General features: G+C 39.3%; 3 protein-coding genes across 3 annotated transcripts; 1 reads left to right on the top strand and 2 right to left on the bottom strand.

The window, feature by feature from the left end:
• Positions 1–297: 297 nt before the first annotated feature.
• Positions 298–3,364, top strand: LOC142547527 (putative late blight resistance protein homolog R1A-3). Its single transcript, XM_075655882.1, has one exon. The coding sequence runs from the start codon at positions 392–394 to the stop codon at positions 3,119–3,121; it is 2,730 nt and encodes a 909-aa protein (XP_075511997.1). The 5' UTR covers positions 298–391; the 3' UTR covers positions 3,122–3,364.
• A 327-nt stretch (positions 3,365–3,691) lies between these two features.
• On the bottom strand, positions 3,692–6,075 carry LOC142547528 (F-box/kelch-repeat protein At3g23880-like). The gene is made up of 2 exons (XM_075655883.1): positions 3,984–6,075; positions 3,692–3,779 (listed from the first exon to the last, which is right to left on the bottom strand). The coding sequence occupies exon 1, from the start codon at positions 5,865–5,867 to the stop codon at positions 4,014–4,016; it is 1,854 nt and encodes a 617-aa protein (XP_075511998.1). The 5' UTR covers positions 5,868–6,075; the 3' UTR covers positions 3,692–3,779; positions 3,984–4,013.
• Positions 6,076–6,343: 268 nt separating this feature from the next.
• LOC142547530 (F-box/kelch-repeat protein At3g23880-like) lies at positions 6,344–7,744 on the bottom strand. Its single transcript, XM_075655884.1, has one exon. It carries the CDS (start codon positions 7,708–7,710, stop codon positions 6,601–6,603), a length of 1,110 nt encoding a protein of 369 aa, XP_075511999.1. The 5' UTR covers positions 7,711–7,744; the 3' UTR covers positions 6,344–6,600.
• Between the last annotated feature and the right edge of the window lie 16,151 nt (positions 7,745–23,895).

A 23,895-nucleotide genomic window follows, 5' to 3' on the forward strand; every position in this document is an offset into this window, starting at 1 on the left:
TTTTTTTAATGTAAAGTTACATTCATATTAAAAAAAGTCTAAAAAACTTATTAAAAATAAAAAAATTAAATATTTTCAATTTTAATTTCATTTATTATAACAAGAGTCTTTCTAAAAAATCGACTTGACATACACGCATCGCGCGAACAATAACGGGACAAGTAAAAAAATATAAATAAATTACTTCTAGAAACATAATTTTAACTTCACCAAGTCTTGTAGAAAAGGATATATAGAGACAAGTTTTAAATAATAATAATAATAATAATAGTAAATTATTATAATAATCTATTATTAGAAAATAAAATTCAAAAGGGGACTTCACTAATATATAAGTTCCACACCGCTCTACCTGATTCAATCATCTTCTTGTTTCTTAAGTCCTTTAGTTATGGCATCTGCAGCTCTAGCTTCTCTTACCCAACTCATAAACCAGATCTTACCCAATCTTCAATCCTATTTCCTTCTCTGTTCCAGAAAAAAGACGGCATCTCTCCGTGACAACCTCGTTTTCTTGCAAGATTTTCTTCAAAGAAACAGTGGCCAAACCATTGGCGACTGGGATGTTCGAATCCGGGATGTTGTGTATCAAGCGAAAGATATAATCCAATCCCACGTCTCAAAGAAAGACGCAGCTCGAGACGAAGATCAGTTTGATGCACTCCAACGTTGGATCAATGAAGTTGATGCCATCGTGGCAGAGGCGACGAAAATGAAGGAAATTCCGGAGAAAGAAGATCATTTGCCTGACAGTAGTGTCGAAACTTCAACTCGTGCATCGGTTGACAAAGAATCCATGGTGGGAGTGCATGAAGACTTGACTCAAATAAAAGATCGAGTCATGGGAGATGAGCAGAATCTCCAGATCATCCCGATCACCGGGATGGGAGGTATTGGCAAGACAACTCTAGCTAAAAGTGTTTCCGAAGATCATATGATCATCGACTACTTCGACACTCGTCATTGGGTGACGGTATCCCAAGAGTATAACGTGCAACATATTCTCGGAAGGATCCTTTCTGTTGAAGGGTCGAATGCCGAGTTTTTCATTGAACTTGTGTATAAAAGTTTAAAGGGTAGGAGATATCTTATCGTGATGGATGATGTGTGGCACGCAGAAGTTTGGGATAAAGTCCGAAGGGCATTCCCCGACGACTGTAACGGCAGTCGTGTGATTATTACGACGAAGTTGTCGGAGGTGGCCTTGAAAATCGATTCTGACAGCCACCTTCATCGGATGCGACTCTTGGACGAGGATCAAAGTTGGGCTCTGTTTTGTAGAAAGGCTTTTGCAGACGAGTGTCCTCCTACCCATATGGAAGAAATTGGTAAATCTATTGCAAGAAACTGCAAAGGACTCCCGCTTGCAGTTGTCGTGATGGCTGGACTTCTGAAAGCTAACAAGACGAGAGAGTATTGGGAGAACATCGCAGAAAATGTCAATGCAGCATCCACCGTAAATGATGATGATCGATACTCGGGAATCTTTTCTTTGAGTTATAGTAACTTGTCTCATCAGTTGAAGTCGTGTTTTCTGTATATGGGAGTTTTTCCGGAGGATTACGAGATTCCTGTCAAAAAACTGATTAAATTATGGGTTGCTGATGGTTTTCTAGAACCAGTAGAGCCCAAAAGCTTGGAAGAGCTGGCGGAGGAGTACCTGGAGGATCTTGTCGAGAGAAACCTCGTTTTGATCATGAATAAGAGATCTAATGGCAGAATCAGATTTTGCAAGATCCATGATGTGGTAAGGGACCTAAGCATAAGGAAAGGTCGAGAAGAAAGGTTTCTTCAGCATTTCATCGAGGAAGATAGAAGCACTTTTTCGAAACTGGTTGAGGGCCAACACCGCCTGGGTATTTATACTTACGATTGGGACTTCCTGAAAACCAATATTCGCAACTCATCCATTCATTCTCTTATATATTTTGCCTCAAAAACCAATCAACTATCATCGTTTGCTTCGCAGTTTAAGTCTCTCAGGGTGGTGGATGAACTACTCGTAGATTCCAAGTTTTTCCCGGAAAAAATCTTCCGACTGGTTAACTTGAGGTACCTTGCTTTCACCTATAACCACAGCGATGAATGCGTGATTTCTCCATCCATCTCCAAGCTCCAGAATCTCCAAACTTTGATAATCAAGCGGGGCAGTCTTCCCACCGACTATATGTGTAGAGTAATTCTGCCACTGGAAATTTGGAAAATGCCACAACTAAGGCATCTTGTCCTGATGCGGGATACTTTCTTATGCTTTCCCTATCGCGATGGAATCGGAGGAACTTATCCTGTTCTTGAAAACTTGCAAACCCTTTCTAATGTAATGAATTTCAAATTCACCAAGGAGGTGGTCGAAGGCTGTCCGAATCTAAAGAAACTGAGGTTCCAATACAATAGCATTGAACCTAAACACTGGGCAAAGTTTGGCCTTGGCAATCTTGTCTACCTGCGAGAACTAGAGGAGCTCAATTTCCGGTTCCACGCTGGTTCCGCAAGGGTGGATAGCAAACCTTTGGCTACAAATCTTACCTTTCCCCAGAGGCTTAGGAAGCTCACTTTGACGCGCTCTGGAATCCCATGGGAGAAGATATCGATGGTCGGTTCCTTGCCGAATCTTGAGGTTCTCAAACTGATGAAAGACTCGTTTGTGGGTGAGGAGTGGGAACCAGCCGAAGGGGAGTTTCTTGTACTAAGATACTTGGAGATTGAGAGTACAAACCTGAGTGAATGGAGGGTCGAAAGCGACCATTTTCCCTGCCTCGAGAGGCTGATTATTCGATGGTGCTACAAACTGAAGGAGATTCCATCCAGCGTGGGGGACATACCAACACTTCAGAAATCCACAATGCAAAGTTGCAATGTGGAAGCGGAGGACTCTCTGAGGCGAATACAAGAGGAACAGCAAAGCCTGGGAAACGATGCGCTTCAAGTTTGGATATTGTATCCGTCAAAACGTGCAGAAACTACATCGGAACAGCCAAGACGGAACCAGAATAGTGGTGGGGCTCGAGTGGCTAATGGTGGGGCTCGAGTGGCGCCGCAGCGGCATTCGGGAGATGGATCCACCCAGAGAGTTGCACGCCGACGAGGCCGGACGGGCACACGGCCTGATCATACTAGATGAATTCCAAGAGGAAGCCAAATGAATTCTTGATTTTACTAAAAATTTCAACCAGATCAAACACTGTGTTACTCAACTGTTTCAACTTCATCTCTGTGTTTTTCTCATTCCGGTGTGTTCTATGACGACTTCAAATCTTCTGTTAAAGTTCAATCTATTTTTAATTTTGAATCCAATAATAATTTTTTTTGGAAGAAATGTTCGTAGATAATTTTATTTTTTATTAAAAAAATATTTTTAGTACACATATTTGAATATAAGATTTAAAATAATCACCAAGGAGTCAATTATAACTAAACTAAAAAAACTGTAATTATACTAACAATTTATTTTATTGAATTAAATTATACAATAGTTTATTAACTGATAGTATTAATTATATGATACATATTAAAAATCAAATTATACATAAGAAACTTTGAAACTAGCCATTTTTTAAAAAATCAATTTAAATCGGGATTAACTAAAAACTATTCCAAACAAACGGTTCGGTTTGGTTTCTGTTAATCCTTGCGACACGAATTCGGGTGATTCGATCAACTAGACATACAACTGCAACCAAACATTCGACATATCTCGATCCATTCACTCGGTCGGATTTGGTGCAAGAATCAGAAGAAACCATTTCCACTATCAAACCATATCACATTACTCCCTTCTACTGAGAAAATACATTGATGATAAGCTATATATGAGTACCACACGACCTTAGTTAAAGATCCAACGAAGAACACATGGAAGCTCGGCGAAATCAAAATTTAAATGGCGTGATATGGAGAATATTAATAAATGTTGAAAAAGCTCAACAAGCACAAAAAACAAAAAGATTCTTTAAAGGGATTATTAATTTATTATTGGTACTTACCATTATTTTTCCTTTAAACCGGATGCTCGATCAGCTCCACATATGGACAGAATCAGGGCAAACAAAGCTGTCACCGTAGGTTGTAGCTTCAACTACAATATTGTCAGTTAAGGGATAAATCTCGTGGTCCTGAGATGACTTATACATTATCAAGTTCGAACCAAAATGCAGAAAGACTCCTCCATCCTCTGAAACAGAGAGAAGTTTTGGTCTAACATGATGAAGACGACTCTTTGGGAAAAAGTAGGGGAAGGAAACCATTATGTTCCAAGATTCTTCAACACCATACTCTTTCAACACCCAAATATCAATGTGAGAACCGCGATCATGGATTGCACATAAAAGCCCCCGAGAAACTCCCAACATGACCTCAACCCCGGAGCTAATTCTAGGCACAGGAAGTGCAACATTCGAACATGTCCCTGTTGTCAAATTTTGAGCGACTACATCCCAGTTACCCCTAGAATCACCATTGCAATAAACTTTCCAATGGATAGCCCCATTAACATATACACCTGGATCATGAAATACCTTACCATGGGACCAATCCGTACTCGTCCACGAATCATTTCTCAAACTATAGGTATGAACTTGAGCTCGGTATGCTGCTGGATTGAGATCAATACAACTGACTTTGTAATCATCATTAAACAGATCATAACCAAACCCATACCTCCTGGAAAACATATTACCACCAAAAAAAGGCAACTCCCTATATTTTCTGGTAGCTGGATTCCAAAGAATAACAACATTAGATGAGTAGAAAACCACACAAATCAACCCATTACAAGAACCCGTGATCTGAATCTTGTCACCCAGTTCACTCAAAGGATAATCAAACGACATAGTATCCATAAAATGATCTTCATCTACCTTAGAGTAATGCGAACAAGTGTAGAAACCTCCGGGAAGGGCACCTGAGCCAAAGATGAGATGTTTATGGGAATGCATGTTATTTTCAGATGAAATCTTGAGATGGGTCTCTCTGAATTCAGTGCTAGAGATTGTGGAAAGCCAAGATTTTGACACGCACATGAATTTAAGAAGGGATTTCACTGGCAACCTCAATAGGACTTCTATGATGAGTTCTTGTGGGAGATTCGTCCGAGGGCTTGAACTTCGCCGAGAAGACCTGCTGGATGACGGCATAGGAGACACTTCTATCTCTGCTCTAAGCCAAGGCCCATATGGATAGTCAAAATCGTCCTGGTTCGGATCAAACTTAGCAGTCTCACATTTCCTGGCTACATGACCAATCGAACCACAGTTATAGCAATAATCAGGAAGACGCTCATAACGCAGGGCCACGGCCACTGACGCCCCTTCAGAACCCACCGGCACGCTGACCACGCTCCGAAGCGGTTTAGAAATATCCATTAACACGCGGATCCTCATAAAAGGTCCTAGACATCGCCCCCTGTCATCAGCCTCCACGCTGACTATCTGTCCCACCGCATTACCAATAAGAGTCCCAATGTCATTAATCATACCCTCCGGCGGAACGTCGAACGCACGAACCCAAAGATGGGTTGTCTGGAACGAGCCCACTGCACCCATTGTAAACCCGGTAAACCTCTTCAAAGCCAGCAGCGCCCTACTGAAAATCCATGGCTCCATAGACAAGAAACGATGAATCCCCCCTTCTTCGTCGAATATAAAAAGGAACTCATTGTCGGGCAGGAACTTAATCTCCAGCCCCTGATTCAACCCCCAGAGCTTCTTGATTGTAGCCGTAAATGCAGCTCTGCTCAATAATTTATCAGTTAAGAGTTTACCCTCAAAACCTAAAGGCATAAGCCGAAGTCCCTTGCCCACTGGCTCATCACTAATCACGACCACCTCCCGTTCAGCCGAAGTGGGGGATCTACCCAAGATTTCATCCATTACCCACAAAACAAAACCACAAAAAACTGAAGTACCTCAGCGTCAATCGATGAAGAACCCGCGAAAACAATCACCCGCTGCACCTTAAAAGAAAGACCTCAAGCAGAGAGAGACTCGTATCCGCCGAGTCCTTTTTTGGGTGTAGGGGAGTGGAAGAATTAATCCTTGTCCCCTTGAAATCTTCCTTTCTTGTACTTTTCTTTTTCGATATTTAGATTTTTATTATTTTGTAAAAAATTAAATGAATATAAACACAGTAAAATAATCACCAGGTATTTAATCCTACTGTCTTTATGACTATCTAATTGGAGATTTTTTATTATTATTTTCTAAATAACATTCTTTTTTAAATCTTTCAATCATATCTTTATCAATTTTTAAATTCGATTTTATTTTATCGATATTTTTTAAATTTTAGATCACTATATCACTCATAATAATATATATATATATATTTGAAAATAACAAAAATCATGTATAGACAAAAGAGTACCATTTCGACACAAATTTTCTGGGAAATTCGATCCTACAGAAGGATTGATCAATAACCAAGATTTGACCAATTTCATACAGACAGCTACAACCAAAGACTCCAACGGCATTGATATACAAAGAGACAATGTTATCTAAATTTTGATAAAGCTCCACCATAAGCACAATGAACAAAAAATTCTTTAAAGGGATTACTGATCTATCGTTAGTACAAACTATCATTATTCCTTTAACCTGATGTTCAGCTCCACATATTGTCAAAATCAGGGGAAATAAAGCTCTCGATGTAGGTCGTAGCTTCAACTTCGATATTGTCGATTAAGGGATAAGTCTCAAGACACTGATGATGCTTATACATGATCAAGTTGGAACCAAGTTGCACCAAGATACCTCCATTCTCCGAAACAAAGAGAATTTTCGGCCTAATATGACGCAGATGCCTCTTTAGGAAAGAGTAAGGGAAGGAAACCATTATGATCCAAGATCCTTGAACACCATACTCTTTCAATACCCAAATATCCATGTAAGAACCACGGTCATGGAACGCACATAAAAGCCCCCGAGAAACTCCCAACTTGACCTCAACTCCGGAGCCAATTGTAGGTACAGGAAGTGCAACATTTGAACAAGTGTCCGTAGTCAAATTTTGAGCGATTACATCCCAGTCACCCCTAAAATCATCGTGGTAAACTTTCCAATGGACAGCCCCATGAAAAAATACACCTGGATCATCATATACTTTACCATGGGACCAATCCATAGACGTCCACAAATCATTTCTCAAACTATAAATATGAACCTGAGCTGGATCTGCTGCTGGATTATGATCGATACAAGTCACTTTGTAATCATCATTAAAGACATCATAACCAAACCCATAGCTCCTGCTAAACATAGTAACACCAGAAAAAGGCAACTCCCTATATTTTCTCGTAGCTGGATTCCAAAGAATGACATTACATGGGTCTAAAGCTACACAAATCAACCCATTACAAGAACCCACAATCCGAATCTCATCATCCGGGTCACTCAAAGGATAATCAAACGACACAGTATCCATAGAGTGATCTTCATCTACCTTAGGGTACAGTAAACAAGTATAGAAAACTGTGGGAGGGGGACCTGAGCCAAAGATGAGATTTTTATGGGAATATATGTTGTTTCTAGTTGAAATTTCGAGATGGGTCTTTCTGAATAGGGGGCTGGAAATGACGGAATGCCAAGATTTCGAAACGCACCTGAATCTGAGAAGGGATTTCACCGGCAACCTCAAAAAGACTTCTGTGATGATTTCTTGCGGGAGATTTGTCCATGGATTTGCACTTTGCCGAGTTGATTTTTGGGTCTCCATGGGAGGAAGACTGAAATGTTTAGGGGAGGACTCCATAAATATTAATTAAAAAAAAAAAGAGCGTGTGAATTTTATCATTTTGCCCAACTATGAAAACTCATTTTAATCATAATAATATAATTAGAGACAATTAAAATTGAATTTTAGTTTATTCATAACATTAACAAATTTACACATACGAATCAACAGTTATTTTCTTAGGCCATTCTTGAGTTTTTTTGATTTCTTACCATTTTTAAAATCGATCGTATTCCAAAATAAGCATCATTTGTGGTATGTTCTTCACCCCCACAAAGCACCATTTCCGAGTCCAATGTGAACTAATTACTTTGAGAATAATCAAGAGGAAATTTTTCGAGATTGAGTTGGAAGATAAGACAATGAGATATAATGTATTGATACAACCTCAAACATTTCAATTTGTTGTTCTTATTACAGTAGATTTATTTTTTTTTGAAATTGGGCCGTGTTCTAAAAATCGACTCCTAGATTATCAAAACCTAAGAAATCCCTAGCATTTTGGGTTGTGTTTTGATGAATCTGATTTGCGTTCAAAGGACACGTTCCAAATATCAAAACCCGACCCAGAGAAACAAAATTTTCTGATATTGTGTGTGGGGATAAAATTTAATGAATCTGGGTCGAGATTTCATTAATATGTTCGTGTTTTAGATTCATAAACTGTAAGGTACGAGAATTTGATTATCATAATCTGAAATGATTTGAAGATAATTGAGATGTGATATAGACGGGGCAATCCGGAATTGGATTTTGAGTTGTTTGAATATTGGTTGTGTGTGACCAGAAGGTATCGCGCATATAGGCGCGCATATGCGCGAGCTGTGCGGAAGCTCATGATGCAAGACAGAACACTTGGCGCATATGCGCGAAGATGAGCGCGCATATGCGCGAGGTGACCAGTAGCCCAAAGGTGGATTCCAGAGAAGTTGGCGCATGTGCGTCGAGTGAAGGTGCGCATATGCGCGAGTGTTCGTGCACCGAGACAGTAGATCTCGCGCATATGTGCGGCGATGGGGCGCGCATATGCGCGAGCTGCCGAGAAGATCATTACCGAGACCAGTAGGTCTCGCGCATATGCGCCGGTTGAGGTCGCGCATATGCGCGAGACGTGCTGCCTTTAGAATGAGCCACCCGTCCTATGCATGCATGATATATATATAAGAGTCTTCAATTTCTTCAGAATAAGGAAAGGAAGAACCGAGAAGGAATTGGGGAGATTTTCAATTCTTGATCGTGGAATTCAATTTGCGAGAAATCCGTCCGTTCGATTTTCAATCCGACTTCGATACCGTGTTTCTATCGACGAGAGCTTCAAGTGGACGTAAGTTTTACTACGTTTTGATATGATTTAGAATTATGATCCTACCAGAGTCAGATATGATTGATAAATGCTGTTCTTGATATAGTAGACATCGCATAATCGAAACCAGATTGAAGAATAGATACCGTATAGAATTGTTATGATTTTCAGAATTGATATGATCGAGATTGTACAGATTTGAGATTATGATCTGTTATTGTTGAGATTATGGGTTGTACTGATATTGATTATGAGCTGTGTTATTATATCTGTGATGTTGAGATTGACGGGGTTATTGAGATTGTATTGTTATGCCGTCGAAACATCAGTAGATTGATATTAATCAGATTCGCTATTGATTGAGATTGTATCGTTGTATAGTTGACATTGATCAGATTATGTCTAGATTTGAGTATTGATCAGGACAGGTCTTGAATTGAGTTGTACATTGACACAGTATATTCGATATTGTCATCACCAGATTGAATATGGACAGAGTTGAATTCGAGACTTCGACTTCGTCAGACCGAGAAGAGAAAGGTATAAATTAATGTTGATTCGGGATTGCACAACTCGAGTTTGATTTGACTTGAGTTTCCCAAAATCACATACCTTATCTTATCGCATTGATATTTGCAATTGATAAGTTTGATATGTCTAGGCTATGGACGTATAGTCTAGTATGTGTTGTGATGAGTCAGTGGCAGGACATGCCAGGGCGGATAGGCCTAGTCTTTGGCAGGATATGCCAAGACACCGGACGTTTGGTCATATTGATAGTGCATAGGAGTGGAGCAACTTCTATAGCGAGATTCAATATGGACAGGACCAAAGTCCGTAATAAGAACGTATCGCCACCACGATCGGGAGAGTAGGTGGGAGATTGTTGCGTTCTTATTCAGATCGGGATCCCTGGATTAGGAATGAGTCGAGTCAGAATCTCAGAGTCACGGAGCGTGATTTATCGCTTGATATTGATTCATATTTTCTGATTTTGATACATGTTCAGAGTGTGATTTACAGTTTGATATTGATTCATGTTTCTGACTGTGATACATGTTATAGATATCTGATTCATACTTTTATGTCTGTTCATACGAAATGCATGTATACATGGTTTATACTGGGAATATAATTCTCACCGGAGTTATCCGACTGTTGTCTTGTTTGTATGTGTGCATGACAACAGGTGGGACAGCACCATGGTCAAGACGAGGACGAGAGAGGACTAGTTTAGCGTGGAGATTCGGACCCAGAAGTAGATCTGTTTCATTACCTGACATGTAGTGAATGAATAGTAGTCGCTATGATTTACTTTTGTACAGGACTTGTACTTAGATCTGGATATTGATCTTGTAAATGAAATAAGATTTATTTCGTACGTTTCCGCTTTTGTATTTAAAAAAAAATTAGGACCCTGTTTATTTAATTGCTCTAGTTATTCCCAAAGATGATTAAGAAATGAATTAGCGTCCGGGTCCCCACAGCAGGTGGTGTCAGAGCAGTAGGTTCCAGAGCAGCAGGTACCTTAGACTGAGATAGGAGCTAGCGAGCGGGATATAATGAGTTTTCTTTCCTTGCTTTTGATTGCTAGCATGATTTACTGTGTTAAAACTACATGTTTACTTGTTTATCTGATTTGATTGTAAGCATGTGTTATTGAGAATGAATCAGAACCGATTCTTGATCAGCAGTAAGATGATCAGAGGAGGACTGAAACAGGTTTGTTGTATTTGGTTACTAATTCTTTTGGTAATCAGATATACCTCCTCGAAGAATTCCAGAATCAGGTGATACTTCGTTTTATCAGATGGATGTGCCAGAAACCCCGATGGAAATAATGTTGAAGAGGTTTCAGTCATTTCAACCGCCGATTCTGAAGGGTATTGAGACATTTGATGATTGTGAGAGTTGGCTGAATGATATTGAAGTGCTGTTTGATTCAATTGATTACCCAGATGAACGCCGAGTTAGATTGATTGGGCACCAGTTACATGAGGTCGCAAAGATTTGGTGGATCGCAACCAAATAAGCATTAGAACAGCATGGTACCGTGATTACGTGGAAAATTTTTAAAGCTGAGTTTCATAAAAGATTTCTCCCAGTATCGTACCGACAAGATAAGAGTACAGAGTTTGCCAACTTGAAACAGAGCCAGCTGAATATTGAAGAATATGTGGCAAAATTCTCTACTTTACTACGTTTTGCTCCTCAGGTGGCTGGGGATGATAAAGCTGTAGTTGATAAGTTCATCAGCGGATTGAATCCTGAAATATCTGCATTGGTAAATGTGGAACGTCCCCATTATTTTGCTGACACCTTGAACAGGGCAAAGGGAGCTGAGGCAAGTTTGATTCAACAGCGAGGAATGTCGTATGTTGCTTACCCACAGAACCAACAACCTTCAGCTCAATTCTTGCAATCACTGTCTAGATTCGATAATGGCAGTAGTAGTGGGGGAAAGAAAGATTTCCTGAAAGCTCGCAAGAAACAATTTAAGAAGTTAGGAAGTGGTTCCTCTAGCTCCAGTGGTTCTAGCCCAAGTTATACGGGAGTGTATTGTAGCACTTGTGGAGGAAGACATTCCACAGAGCAATGCCGAGATGTGTTTGGTAGTTGCAACATCTGTCGTCAGCCAGGACATTTTGCTAGAGTATGTTCACTGAGAGGTTCCCGAAGATCTCAGGGAGCAGAACCATCTGGATCAGTGGCACCGCCTGATAGACAATCACCGGTCGTTCACTCCTTCCAACCACCGACGACTCCTCAATCACAACCAAGGCCAGGACACACCTAACGAGGTAGTGGCAGGTAATTGTTTTTTGTATGGTTATGTTGCATAGGTATTGATAGATACTAATGCATTCCATACGATTATTCTTGAATAAATTGCATTGATATATGCTTTGTTTATCGAGTTATTATATGATGTAGTATTGATCTCTTTTCTGTTGGGGAGAGGTTTTGTATCAGTGACATCTGTTAAATCGTGTATGCTACAGTATAACAGATATGAAATTGAGTTAGATTATATTGTACTTGGGTTGTCCGATTTCGATTTTATTATCGGTACTGATATGTTGACCAAGTACAAAGTTACCGTTGATTTTTCCAAAAGATTGAAAGATTCAGATAGATATGATTGATGAACGGAAATTAAGGTAAGGATTCTAGCTTTAGAATTCCTTGGATATGAACGATGTTGAGGACTCGATTATTACGGAAAGGAATGGAGGGATTCCTTATGTTTTCAGTTGATTTACTGAAATCGAGCCTATCATTGGCTGATTTGCCAGTAGTATATGAAATTGCTGATGTTTTCTCAGATGAGATTTCAGAGTTGCTTCTAGTCAGAAAGATAGATTCCAGCATTGAATGAATACCAGGTACGGTTCTTATTTTTGAAATACTGGACAGATAGTAATGATTGAATTGAAAGACTTGAAAGACCAGTTAGAAGATTTCTAGCCGAGAGTTACATTTGATTTAGTGTTTCTATTTGGGATGCCCCAGCTATGTTTGTGGGTTGATGAACCCTGTGTTCAAAAGTATTCTGATGATTTTATGCTCGTTTTATCTATGATTATTTCATTTATGATATCCTGAGATATTTGAAGCATATGACTGATCAGATCGAACATTTGAAAATTGTATTGAATATTCTGAGAATTGAAATGTTGTATACAGAAACTGTTGAGAGGTGAATCTAGGCCGAGACAGATTGTATTCGGAACATGTTAGATCCGAAGATAGTATATCGATTGATCTTAGCACAATTGAAGTCGTGATCAGTTGGCTGAGACCGATAGCATTGTCAGAAATTACAGTTGTATGAGTTTGGCAGATCAGTATCGATGAGTGATGTTTCGAATCTGATTGAATATTGCTGTTGTTCTAAATCCGTGTTTGAAACAGATAGTAGACAGTGGAGAATTTATATTGTACAGTCCGAACCAGAGCTGATTTTAAGAATTAAAGCAGTTCAGAAAGTTAATCAGAATGTGCAGAACTCGATATCGACAGTTAGAGCAGGGCATCGATCAGAGTAACAGGTTTGTGACAGTGTGTTATATGTTAATAATCGTTTTGTGTGCCGAATATTTCAGATTTGAAATGACAGATTTTGTCAGAAGCATATAGCAGTCGATTCAGCATTCATCCTGAGGGCAGAAAATGTACAATGATCTGAAAAGATAGTTTTTGAGAAAAACAGATAAAATCAGATATTGCAGAGTTTGTATAAAAATGTCTGAATTGCCAGCAGGTAAATACAGAAAGATAGAAACTAGGAGGATTATTACATAATTTGTCTATTCCTGAATGGAAATGAGATCACATTTCCATGAATTTTGTGACGAAGTTACCGAGATCCTCCTGAGGTTGTAATGAGATTTGGGTCGTGATTGATAGATTGACCGAATTCGCATGTGTTATTTCGTACAAAATGACGTACATATATGATCCAATGGCAGAGATCTGTGTCCAAGAGGTGGTCAGACTGCATAGAGTACCGAAGTGGATTGTTGTAGACCGTGATTTTCGGTTACTTCACACTTTTGACAGAGTTGTAGTAGGTTCTAGGTACGAAATTATGTTTGAATACCGCATATCATCCACCGACTGACGGACAGTCAGAGTGGATTATCCGGATATTGGAGGATATGCTTAGAGCTATAGTGCTTGATTTTAGCGCTAATTGACAGAATTCATTGCCACGATGTGAGTGGTCGTACATCAATAGCTATCAGACGATTATAGAGATAGAATCGTTTAAGGCGTTGTACGGTAAGAAATGCAGATACCCTCTGTATTGGGATAATACCTCTGAGATTCCTGAGATTGGATCTGATATGATCAGAGATATGACAGAAAAAGTGAAGCTGATTCAGAAGAAAATGAAGGCAGCTCAAGATAGACAGACCAATATGCCAAGGTTTTAACATAGACCGTTGGTATTTGAGGTAGGAGACTGAATATTCTTGAAGATTTCATCTTTCTGAGGAGTTATCAGATTTGGCAAGAAAGAAAAATTGTTTCCACAACATATTGGGCCGTATGAGATTCTCGAGAAGATTGGAGATCGTATCTATCGACTCGTATTACCGCCTTTTTATCAGAAATACATGATGATTTCATGTATTGTTATCGAGGAGATATCAGTCTGATGCTTCACATGTTATTCAACCAGACGAGGCCGAACTGGATGAGACACTGAGTTACTTCGAGAATCCGATTCAGATTTCTCGATCGTAAAAAAAAGCAACTCTGAACGAAGACTATTCCGATTGTGAAAGTTCAGTGGAAATCGTTATAGCATCGAAGAAGCTATCTGGGAGACTGAGTTAGACATGAGACAGAGATTCCCAGAATTATTTTATTGATGTGAGTATTCTTATTTTGCTTCTATTCTCCATTCCTTATTGTATCTGGTGGATATTTGATTTGATATCTGATTGAATTGCCTGTGATTTCGGGGACGAAATCAGATCTTAGGGGGGGGGAGAAATGTAAGGTCGAGAATTTGATTATCATAATCTGAAATGATTTGAAGATAATTGAGATGTGATATAGACGAGGCACTCCGGAATTGGATTTTGAGTTTGAATATTGGGTGTGCGTGACCAGAAGGTCTCGCGCATATGCGCGAAGAGTAGGCGCGCATATGCGCGAAGAGTAGGCGCGCATATGTGCAAGCTGTGCAGAAGCTCATGATGCAAGACAGAACACTTGGCGCATACGCGCGAAGACGAGCACGCATATGCGCGAGGTGACCAGTAGCCCAAAGGTGGATTCCAGAGAAGTTGGCGCATGTGCGCCGAGTGAAGGTGCGCATATGCGCGAGTGTTTGTGCACCGAGATAGTAGGTCTCTCGCATATGCGCGGCGATGGAGCGCGCATATGCGCGAGCTGTCGAGAAGATCTTTGCCGAGACCAGTAGATCTCGCGCATATGCGTCGGTTGAGGTCGCGCATATGCACGAGACGTGCTGCCTTTAGAATGAGCCACCCGTCCTATGCATGCATGATATATATAAGAGTCTTCAATTTCTTCAGAATAAGGAAAGGAAAAACCGAGAAGAAATTGGGGAGATTTTCAATTCTTGATCGTGGAATTCAATTTGCGAGAAATCCGTTCGTTCGATTTTCAATCCGACTTCGATACCGTGTTTCTATCGACGAGAGCTTCAAGTAGACGTAAGTTTTACTACGTTTTGATATGATTTAGAATTATGATCCTGCCAGAATCAGATATGATTGATATATGCTGTTCTTGATATAGTAGACATCGCATAATCGAAACCAGATTGAAGAACAGATACCGTATAGAATTGTTATGATTTTCAGAATTGATATGATCGAGATTGTACAGATTTGATATTATGATCTGTTATTGTTGAGATTATGGGTTGTACTGATATTGATTATGAGCCGTGTTATTATATCTGTGATATTGAGATTGACGGGGTTATTGAGATTGTATTGTTATGTCGTCGAAACATCAGTAGATTGATATTAATCAGATTCGCTATTGATTGAGATTGTATCGTTATATAGTTGACATTGATCAGATTATGTCTAGATTTGAGTATTGATCAGAACGGGTCTTGAATTGAGTTGTACATTGACACAATATATCCGATATTGTCATTACCAGATTGAATATGGACAGAGTTGAATTCGAGACTTCGACTTCGTCAGACCGAGAAGAGAAAGGTATAAATTAATGTTGATTCGGGATTGCACAACTCGAGTTTGATTTGACTTGAGTTTCTCAAAATCACATACTTTATCTTATCGCATTGATATTTGCAATTGATAAGTTGGATATGTCTAGGCTATGGACGTATAGTCTAGTATGTGTTGTGATGAGTCAGTGGCAGGACATGCCAGGGCGGATAGGCCTAGTCTTTGGCAGGATATGCCAAGACACCGGATGTTTGGTTATATTGATAGTGCATAGGAGTGGAGCAACTTCTATAGCGAGATTCAATATGGACAGGACCAAAGTCCGTAATAAGAACGTACCGCCACCACGATCGAGAGAGTAGATGGGAGATTGTTGCGTTCTTATTCAGATCGGGATCCCTAGATTAGGAATGAGTCGAGTCAGAGTCTCAGAGTCACGGAGCGTGATTTACCGCTTGATATTGATTCATGTTTTCTGACTTTGATACATGTTCAGAGTGTGATTTACAGTTTGATATTGATTCATGTTTCTGACTGTGATACATGTTATAGATATCTGCTTCATACTTTTATGTCTGTTTATACGAAATGCATGTATACATGGTTTATACTGGGAATATAATTCTCACCGGAGTTATCCGGCTGTTGTCTTGTTTGTATGTGTGCATGACAACATGTGGGACAGCACCATGGTCAAGACGAGGACGAGAGATGACTAGTTTAGCGTGGAGATTCGGACCCAGAAGTAGATCTGTTTCATTACCTGACATATAGTGAATGAATAGTAGTCGTTATGATTTACTTTTGTACATGACTTGTACTTAGATCTGGATATTGATCTTGTAAATGAAATAAGATTTATTTCGTATGTTTCCGCTTTTGTATTTTAAAAACTAACAAATTTTAGACTCTGTTTATTTAAATGCTCTAGTTATTCCCAAAGATGATTAAGAAATGAGTTAGCGTCCGGGTCCCCACATAAACACTCGACCAAATATTGCAAACAACCCAAACATTTTTGAAATCGTACTTATGTTTTTAATATTAGTTTTATTAAAAGTCGTACTAGACTCAGAATGAACGCACGACCCAGTTTGTAATATCAATTAGACATGCCTATGCTAGTAAGAATGATGAATTTTGGATGGTGTATCGCAAAATACCCAAACGCTTTTCATTGTTGGATTATTGTTTGCTCACTGGCTTCAACTGCTCTAATATTTATCCCACCATTTGGATGATTTGAAGACGAAGATTGATGAATACGAAAATGGTGAAGGTGAAGAATTGAACGTTGTTGAAACTGGCCAACCTTTATTTTGTGGCCGCTATATTGGGTCCTCAACATAAAAGCAAGTATGATATACTGGACCCGTAGTGGATTAGATTGGTTGATGACTTAGTAAGTTTAAAAGTTATGAAAATTTGGTCGACCGACATAAGAATGATCCAGACTTTAATGAATTATGTAGCTTCTATATTAATGGTTTTATTCATCATTTGCAGAAAAATAAATATTGTATTTTTTAAAAAAAATTACTTCTAAGGCTGGAATCATACTAATATACTTGTGTAAGGTGTTTTTTTTCTAGATTTTGAATATGAATGTTTTCATCTGTTGGTTAAACATTTGCTACTCCAAGAGATGGTGAAAATATCTCGATACCTATGGTGTGTCATTGGGTGACAAAGAAATGGAGTAAGAATCGTTTCCCTTCGATTGATGATGTCATTAAGTCATTCAGTAGTGTTCCAGACGAGGTAAGTATGAAGAATCCGATTTATTTAATGTTGCATTAGCTAATATATTTAATAAATAATGTAGGCTATCATGGGCATGCTTACTTCGACTCTGGCAAAGCTGTTGTCTGTGCACTATTTGTTTGGAGATTTTATCGATTCGACTCCTGGTGTAGTGACCATTCGCACCATGGAGTTGATGAGTCAAGGTGTCAAAGTCATGTGTAACCAATATGTGAGGCCCAATAAGCAAGGTCCAGCCCATTTCCATTTAATTATTTCAACCAACCTATTTGATATAAAGGTTAGCAGATCGGTCCAAATCCAGAAAGAAGCTCTTCCCCTGCCTTGCACCCCGTCGCCCCTTTCTTCTGTTCTACAGCCTCGCGTCGTGCCGCCAGTAACCGGAGGAATAGTGCAGCAGGTTAGAAATCTTCTTCCTCCAGTATATTAGAGTCTTTCCTGCCATGAATCGGAAGTTATTGAGCTCGATTGGGTTGTTTTACAGCCTCAATGCGTGGGAGCTTTGATCCGGTTTTAGGTAAGGTTTTGGCTTCAATTTTTGGTTGTTCTTGGTGGATTAGTTTATAAAAGTGTAGTAGTAAGCTTGTCCCCTATTTTTCCAGCTTGATTTTCTGACGTGAACAGTGTTTCCGGCGAGCTACTTCTCCGAGATCACTATTGTGCGTTTTAGCCTAGATTATTGAGGTATTAAGCCTGAATTTCAGATTATAAGGGTTTTATAGGCTGCCGAAAATTCAATTTTTAACCGAGCCGATTTAATTTGTTTTAGTCACTTGGAATGCAATATATTGAAGTGTATAGCGAATTTATATTGTAAGTTATATCGTTGGACGAGTTCATTCGATAGTCCTTAAGAAAATTACCGTGGTATTGTAAGTTGAAGTTGATGTACGCTCAAACCTATATCATTATGACGCTTATATTGGCGTGTAAGAATATTCGGTGAATGTTGTTTGCTATTATGTGTCTTGAATGTTTATTCTGTTGCATTCATTAATTAATTGTGTTGGCATAACATATTGAGCCTTGACTCATTTGACGACGATTTATGTTGATTCTGTTGAGATATATTGAATCATCAGAGGGACGAGTGAGTTAGGATTAGCCACATTCCCAGATGACAGCTATGGACGAGCGACTTAGCTACTCGCATTCCCGATGCTACGTGCAAGGACGAGCGGCGATTTGATGCTGCATTCCTGGCACGGGTGGCCATTGTTACTGTTGATGATGCTATTCGTTTGGACTCCATTTGGTATCCGTTATTCCATTGTTCCATTGTTACCATTCATGCATCGCATATCATAGCATTTTACTTGGTATTATTACATGTCTTTTATATACGTCGTAATTTTACTGGTTTGTCGTACTGGGGTCCGACCCCTGTTTTAATTTTATGTTGTGGTTGTTTTTGATGCCATAGCAGGTCATTCCAGGGGATTTGATGCTTCTGGTGGAGCGTCAGCGAGTGGTACCCAGTAGTCAGTCGGTTTGTGTCAGAATTCTCAGATATTTATATATATTATGTTGGTTTGATACATTTGCCAGGGAGATACCCTGTGTAGCTGTATGATTATGTTTTAATGTTGTTTGGATTTTATTTGTGGTATGTTGTGTCTCGTCTTGGCCAGTGCGGCTGTAGGATATTTGTTTGGTTCATTGTGAACTTGATGTTATTTTCGAGCGTATATTGTTGTTATTGTGTTTTGAAATTTTTGGGATGTCTTACTTACGGGGAGGTCATGCCGAAATTTCTGTAGGTCCAAATGAACGTTTTAAACTCGTTTTCGCTGTATACACCATTTAATCTTTGTTGTTTGGTAATTAAATATTAATTAAGAGCACGGGCCCTGACAGTTTGGTATCAGAGCGTAACTGGGATACACTCGAATTAGAGTCTAGGACACTCGAGTTTAGACACAAATAAAATGATTGTGCATGTGTTTGATTGTTTGCTCTTACTTGTTTATATGTTTTGAATTAATTGTATCAGCATTATTAGAGCGTATAATTGATTAAGTTTTGAAATTTAATTTATAAATTTCCTATTAGTTTAAGTTTATGTTCTTATACTAAACCGATTATTTCGTTTTGCCTGTGGATTAATTCATTGTGTCTTGTAGATGGCACCGGGACGTAAGGGTAGAAAAGAAAAGGAAGTTGTTTAGGAATCTGAAGCTCCTAATGTGAGAGGACTTAATGAGACTGAATGGGGAAGACGAGGTCGTCGTCTTCGTGGTGAAGCACGAAATGTTAACGTTGAGCATGAAGTGGATCAGTTGACTAGAGGAATGGGTGAAATGGAACTTGTGATATCTCGATTTCAGAACATGCGTCCTCCTCGATTCTTTGGGAATGAAGATGGTGAGAAAGCTGTAGCATGATTAAAAAGTATGAAGCGTTTGTTTAATATGTTGGAGTACACTCCCGATTTGCAGCTTAATTGGCTATTTGTCAATTAAAAGACCGAGCTCAGTTATGGTGGGAAACTACCGAGGAAGCTCTGAAAGAATCAGGTGAAAGAGTTACTTGGGATGTGTTTTGCGTTCCGTTTGCTCGAGATTATTCACCGCCTTCATATCATTCGGCCAAGGAAGCTGAATTCAATAGATTGACTCAAGGTAACATGATTGTAGTGGAGTATGCTTCTCAATTTTCAGCGCTTCTTGCCTATGTTCCTCATGTTGCTAGCAGTGATCGGAACAAGCTATCGAATTTTATGCAAGGATTTAATCGAACCATTTTCACTTTAGTGGTAGCTGGAGCACCTGTTAATTATGCCGATGCTGTAGAGAAAGCCAAGAATGTGGAGGCAAGTCTACTTTTGGCAGAACCACAGTCAGTTCAACCATGTTTTCCTCATAGTTTCGGAGGTAATGTGCCGATGCCAGTTGGTGCACCACTATACCGTCCTTTACTACCGTATCAGCCTTCCCAGTCTTATCAACAACCAAAGCAGCAAAACTTAAGGCCAAAGGAAAACAATTCAAGAAACAGACTCGTAGTAGTTCTTCTAGTTCTGGCAGTCAGCGTGGAAGTTCAGTTGGGTCACCAGGTGGAGTATTTTGTGATCGTTGTGGTGGTAAGCATTTCAGTACTCAGTGTACGGGAGTTCATGGATCTTGTAATATCTGTGGGCAAGTTGGACATTATGCTAGAGTATGTCCGAATGCAGTAAGACAACAATTTCAGCAACCTCAGTTTGGTCAGGGTTTTAAAGGACATGCAACTAGACCTTTTGTTCCGACTCAGTCTTTTCAGCAGTCTAGCTATCCTCAGCCTAGAGGTTCTGCCCAACAGCTTTTTCCAGGGCCACAACAGACTCGAGTTCATGCTTTAACCCAGGATCAAGTTCAAGGCGCACCAGGTGGAGTTATTGCAGGTATCTGCCTTATTTTTAATCATCATGCTCGTATACTGATAGACACAGAGCATCTCATTCATTTGTATCTGTTGTATTTGTTGATGAGCATGAGATTGCTACTACTCCATTGATAGATATTGTGTCAGTCTCTACACCTGCCGGTGTGTGTTTGATGTCTCATGAGATAATTCTGAATTGTGTGATTAGATTCGATGATAATATTATGATAACTAATCTAATCAAGCTAGATATGTCTGATTTCGACTGTATTTTGGGAATGGATACTCTGTCAAATTATCGTGCTACAGTTGATTGTTTCCATGGATTTGTTAGATTCAGGCCGTATTATGGCAGCAAATGGAATTTTTATGGTAGTGATTCACAATCACGTATTCCATTAGTGTCAGCAATGGAAATGTTTAGAATCTTGTCGAGAGGAAATGAAAGATTCATGATCTATACAGTTGATGTGATACAAGGAAAAAGATTTGAAGTTTCAGATATTTCTATTGTCAAGGAATTTTCTTATGTATTTTCCCGATGAAATTCCTGGATTCCACCCTAGAGGGAAATAGATTTTAGTATTGAGTTGGTGTCCGGGACAAATCCTATTTCTAGAGCATCATACCGTTTGGCTCCAGTGGAATTGAAAGAACTCAAAAAGTAATTACAGGACTTACTGGAAAAAAAGCTATATTAGACCAAGTATGTCACCTTGGGGAGCTCCGATATTGTTTGTAAAGAAGAAAGACGGAACGTTGAGAATGTGCATTGATTACAGGCAGTTGAACAAAGCTACTGTGAAGAATAAGTATCCTCTGCCGCGTATCGATGACTTGTTTGATCAGTTGCAAGGTACATCAGTGTATTCAAAGACCGATCTCCGTTCTGGCTACCATCAGCTTAGAGTTCGAGAGGAAGATGTTCCGATGACAGCATTTTGAACACGTTATGGACATTATGAATTTCTAGTTATGCCTTTTGGATTGACTAATGCTCCGGAAGTTTTTATGGATTTGATGAATCGTGTTTTTCGAGAATTTATAGACATATTTGTTATTTTCTTCATAGATGATATTATAATTTATTCAAAACAAAGAAGGTTGGTCCTCCAAACACTCAGAACATCGCAATTGTATGCAAAATTTTCTAAATGTGAATTCTGGCTGGACAGAGTAGTATTTCTGGGTCATGTTATATCAGTTCAAGGAGTATCAGTGGATCCTAGTAAAGTGGAAGCTGTTATCAATTGGCCAACTCCGACGAATATTTCCGATATTCGCAGTTTCTTGGGTTTGGCAGGATATCATAGGCGTTTTATTGAAGGATTTTCTATCATAGCAAGGCCTATGAACCAATTAACGCAAAAATATCAACGTTTTGTGTGGACTGATGAATGTGAGTCAAGTTTTCAGACTTTGAAGGAAAATTTGACAACAGCTCCAGTTCTAGCTTTGCCATCAGGCTCAGGAGGATATGTTGTTTGTTCAGATGCATCTCTAAATGGACTTGGTTGTGTTCTAATGCAAAATGGGCGAGTGATTGCATATGCTTTTCGTCAGTTGAAGCCGCTTGAGACCCGATATCTAGTCCATGACTTAGAGTTGGCTGCCATTGTGTTTCCATTGAAGTTATGGTGTCATTATCTGTACAGTGAGCAGTTTGTGATTTATTCGGACTTTTCACACAGCCTGACTTGAACATGAGACAACGTCGATGGATGGAGTTACTTAAAGATTTTGATTGTGAGATTCAGTATCAACCAGGGCAAATGAATCTTGTTGCAGATGCTCTCAGTAGGAAAGTTCAGAATGCTATGCTGACATCTTTGACTATCTCTACTGTTCACAAACACTTGGGAACTTCAGGATGGACTTATCAGATCAGTGGAGACTACTTTATAGTGTCATCTATTCAAGTTGAGCCACAGATTTTATCCAGCATCAAAGTAGCACAGAAGACCGATCCGCATTTCATAGATTAAAAGAATTGTCTCGAACAGGTCAGACAGAAAAGTTTAGTGTTGCCTCAGATGGTAGTCTGCGCTTTAATGGTAGACTTGTGGTTCCTAATTTGATAAATTTGAAAGAAGCTATACTACGGGAAGCACATTGTAGTTGACACAGTATTCACCCAGGAATTCGAAAGATATATCATACCTTGAGAGCTCATTATTGGTGGGCAGATATGACGAAAGATATTTCTCATTTTGTGGCTAAATGTTTAACGTGCCAACAAGTTAAAGCCGAGAGAATGAGACCTGGTGGAATATTACATAGTCTTGAAGTACCGCAGTGGAACTGGGAACACATTGCTATGGATTTTGTGACTCATCTACCTCGTTCTAATCGTGGTTGTGATGCGATTTGGGTGATTGTTGATAGATTGTCTAAATCAGCTCATTTTATTTCGTATGATCGTACTTGTACTTAAATGAAAATGGCGAAACTGTACATTGATCATATAGTAAGATTGCATGGTGTGCCAGTAACCATAGTAACCGATCGTGATCCAAGGTTTGCTTCGAAGTTTTGGGGAAGTTTGCAATCAGCTTTTGGTTCAAAGTTGGCTATGAGTACTGTCTATCACCCACAGATAGATGGTCAGTCAGAAAGAACCATTCAAACGCTTGAAGACGGGTTACAGGCAGTAGTGATGGATTTCAAAGGTGGTTGGCAAGAATCATTGTCTTTGGTTGAATTCTCTTACAATAATAGTTTTCAGGCAACAATCGGTATGGCACCATTTGAAGATTTGTATAGAAAAAAGTGCAGATCGCCGATATGTTGGGAAGATGTAGGAGAAAGACAGATGTCAAAACCAGAATTTATTCAAGAAATGAAAGATAAAGTTGAATTGATCAGGAAAAGGATGAAAGCTGCCCAGGATCGTCAAGCCAGTTATGCTAATAAAAGGCGTAGACCTTTAGAGTTCCAAGTGGGCGATTATGTTTTCTTGAAAGTATCACCATTCCGGCGTACTGTGAGATTTGGACATAAAGGGAAGTTAGCCCGCGTTATATTGGTCCGTATGTGATTGTTGAGAGGATT

This window comes from Primulina tabacum, chromosome 5 (genome assembly GCF_025594145.1).
Source record: "Primulina tabacum isolate GXHZ01 chromosome 5, ASM2559414v2, whole genome shotgun sequence".
Lineage (NCBI taxonomy): Eukaryota > Viridiplantae > Streptophyta > Magnoliopsida > Lamiales > Gesneriaceae > Primulina > Primulina tabacum.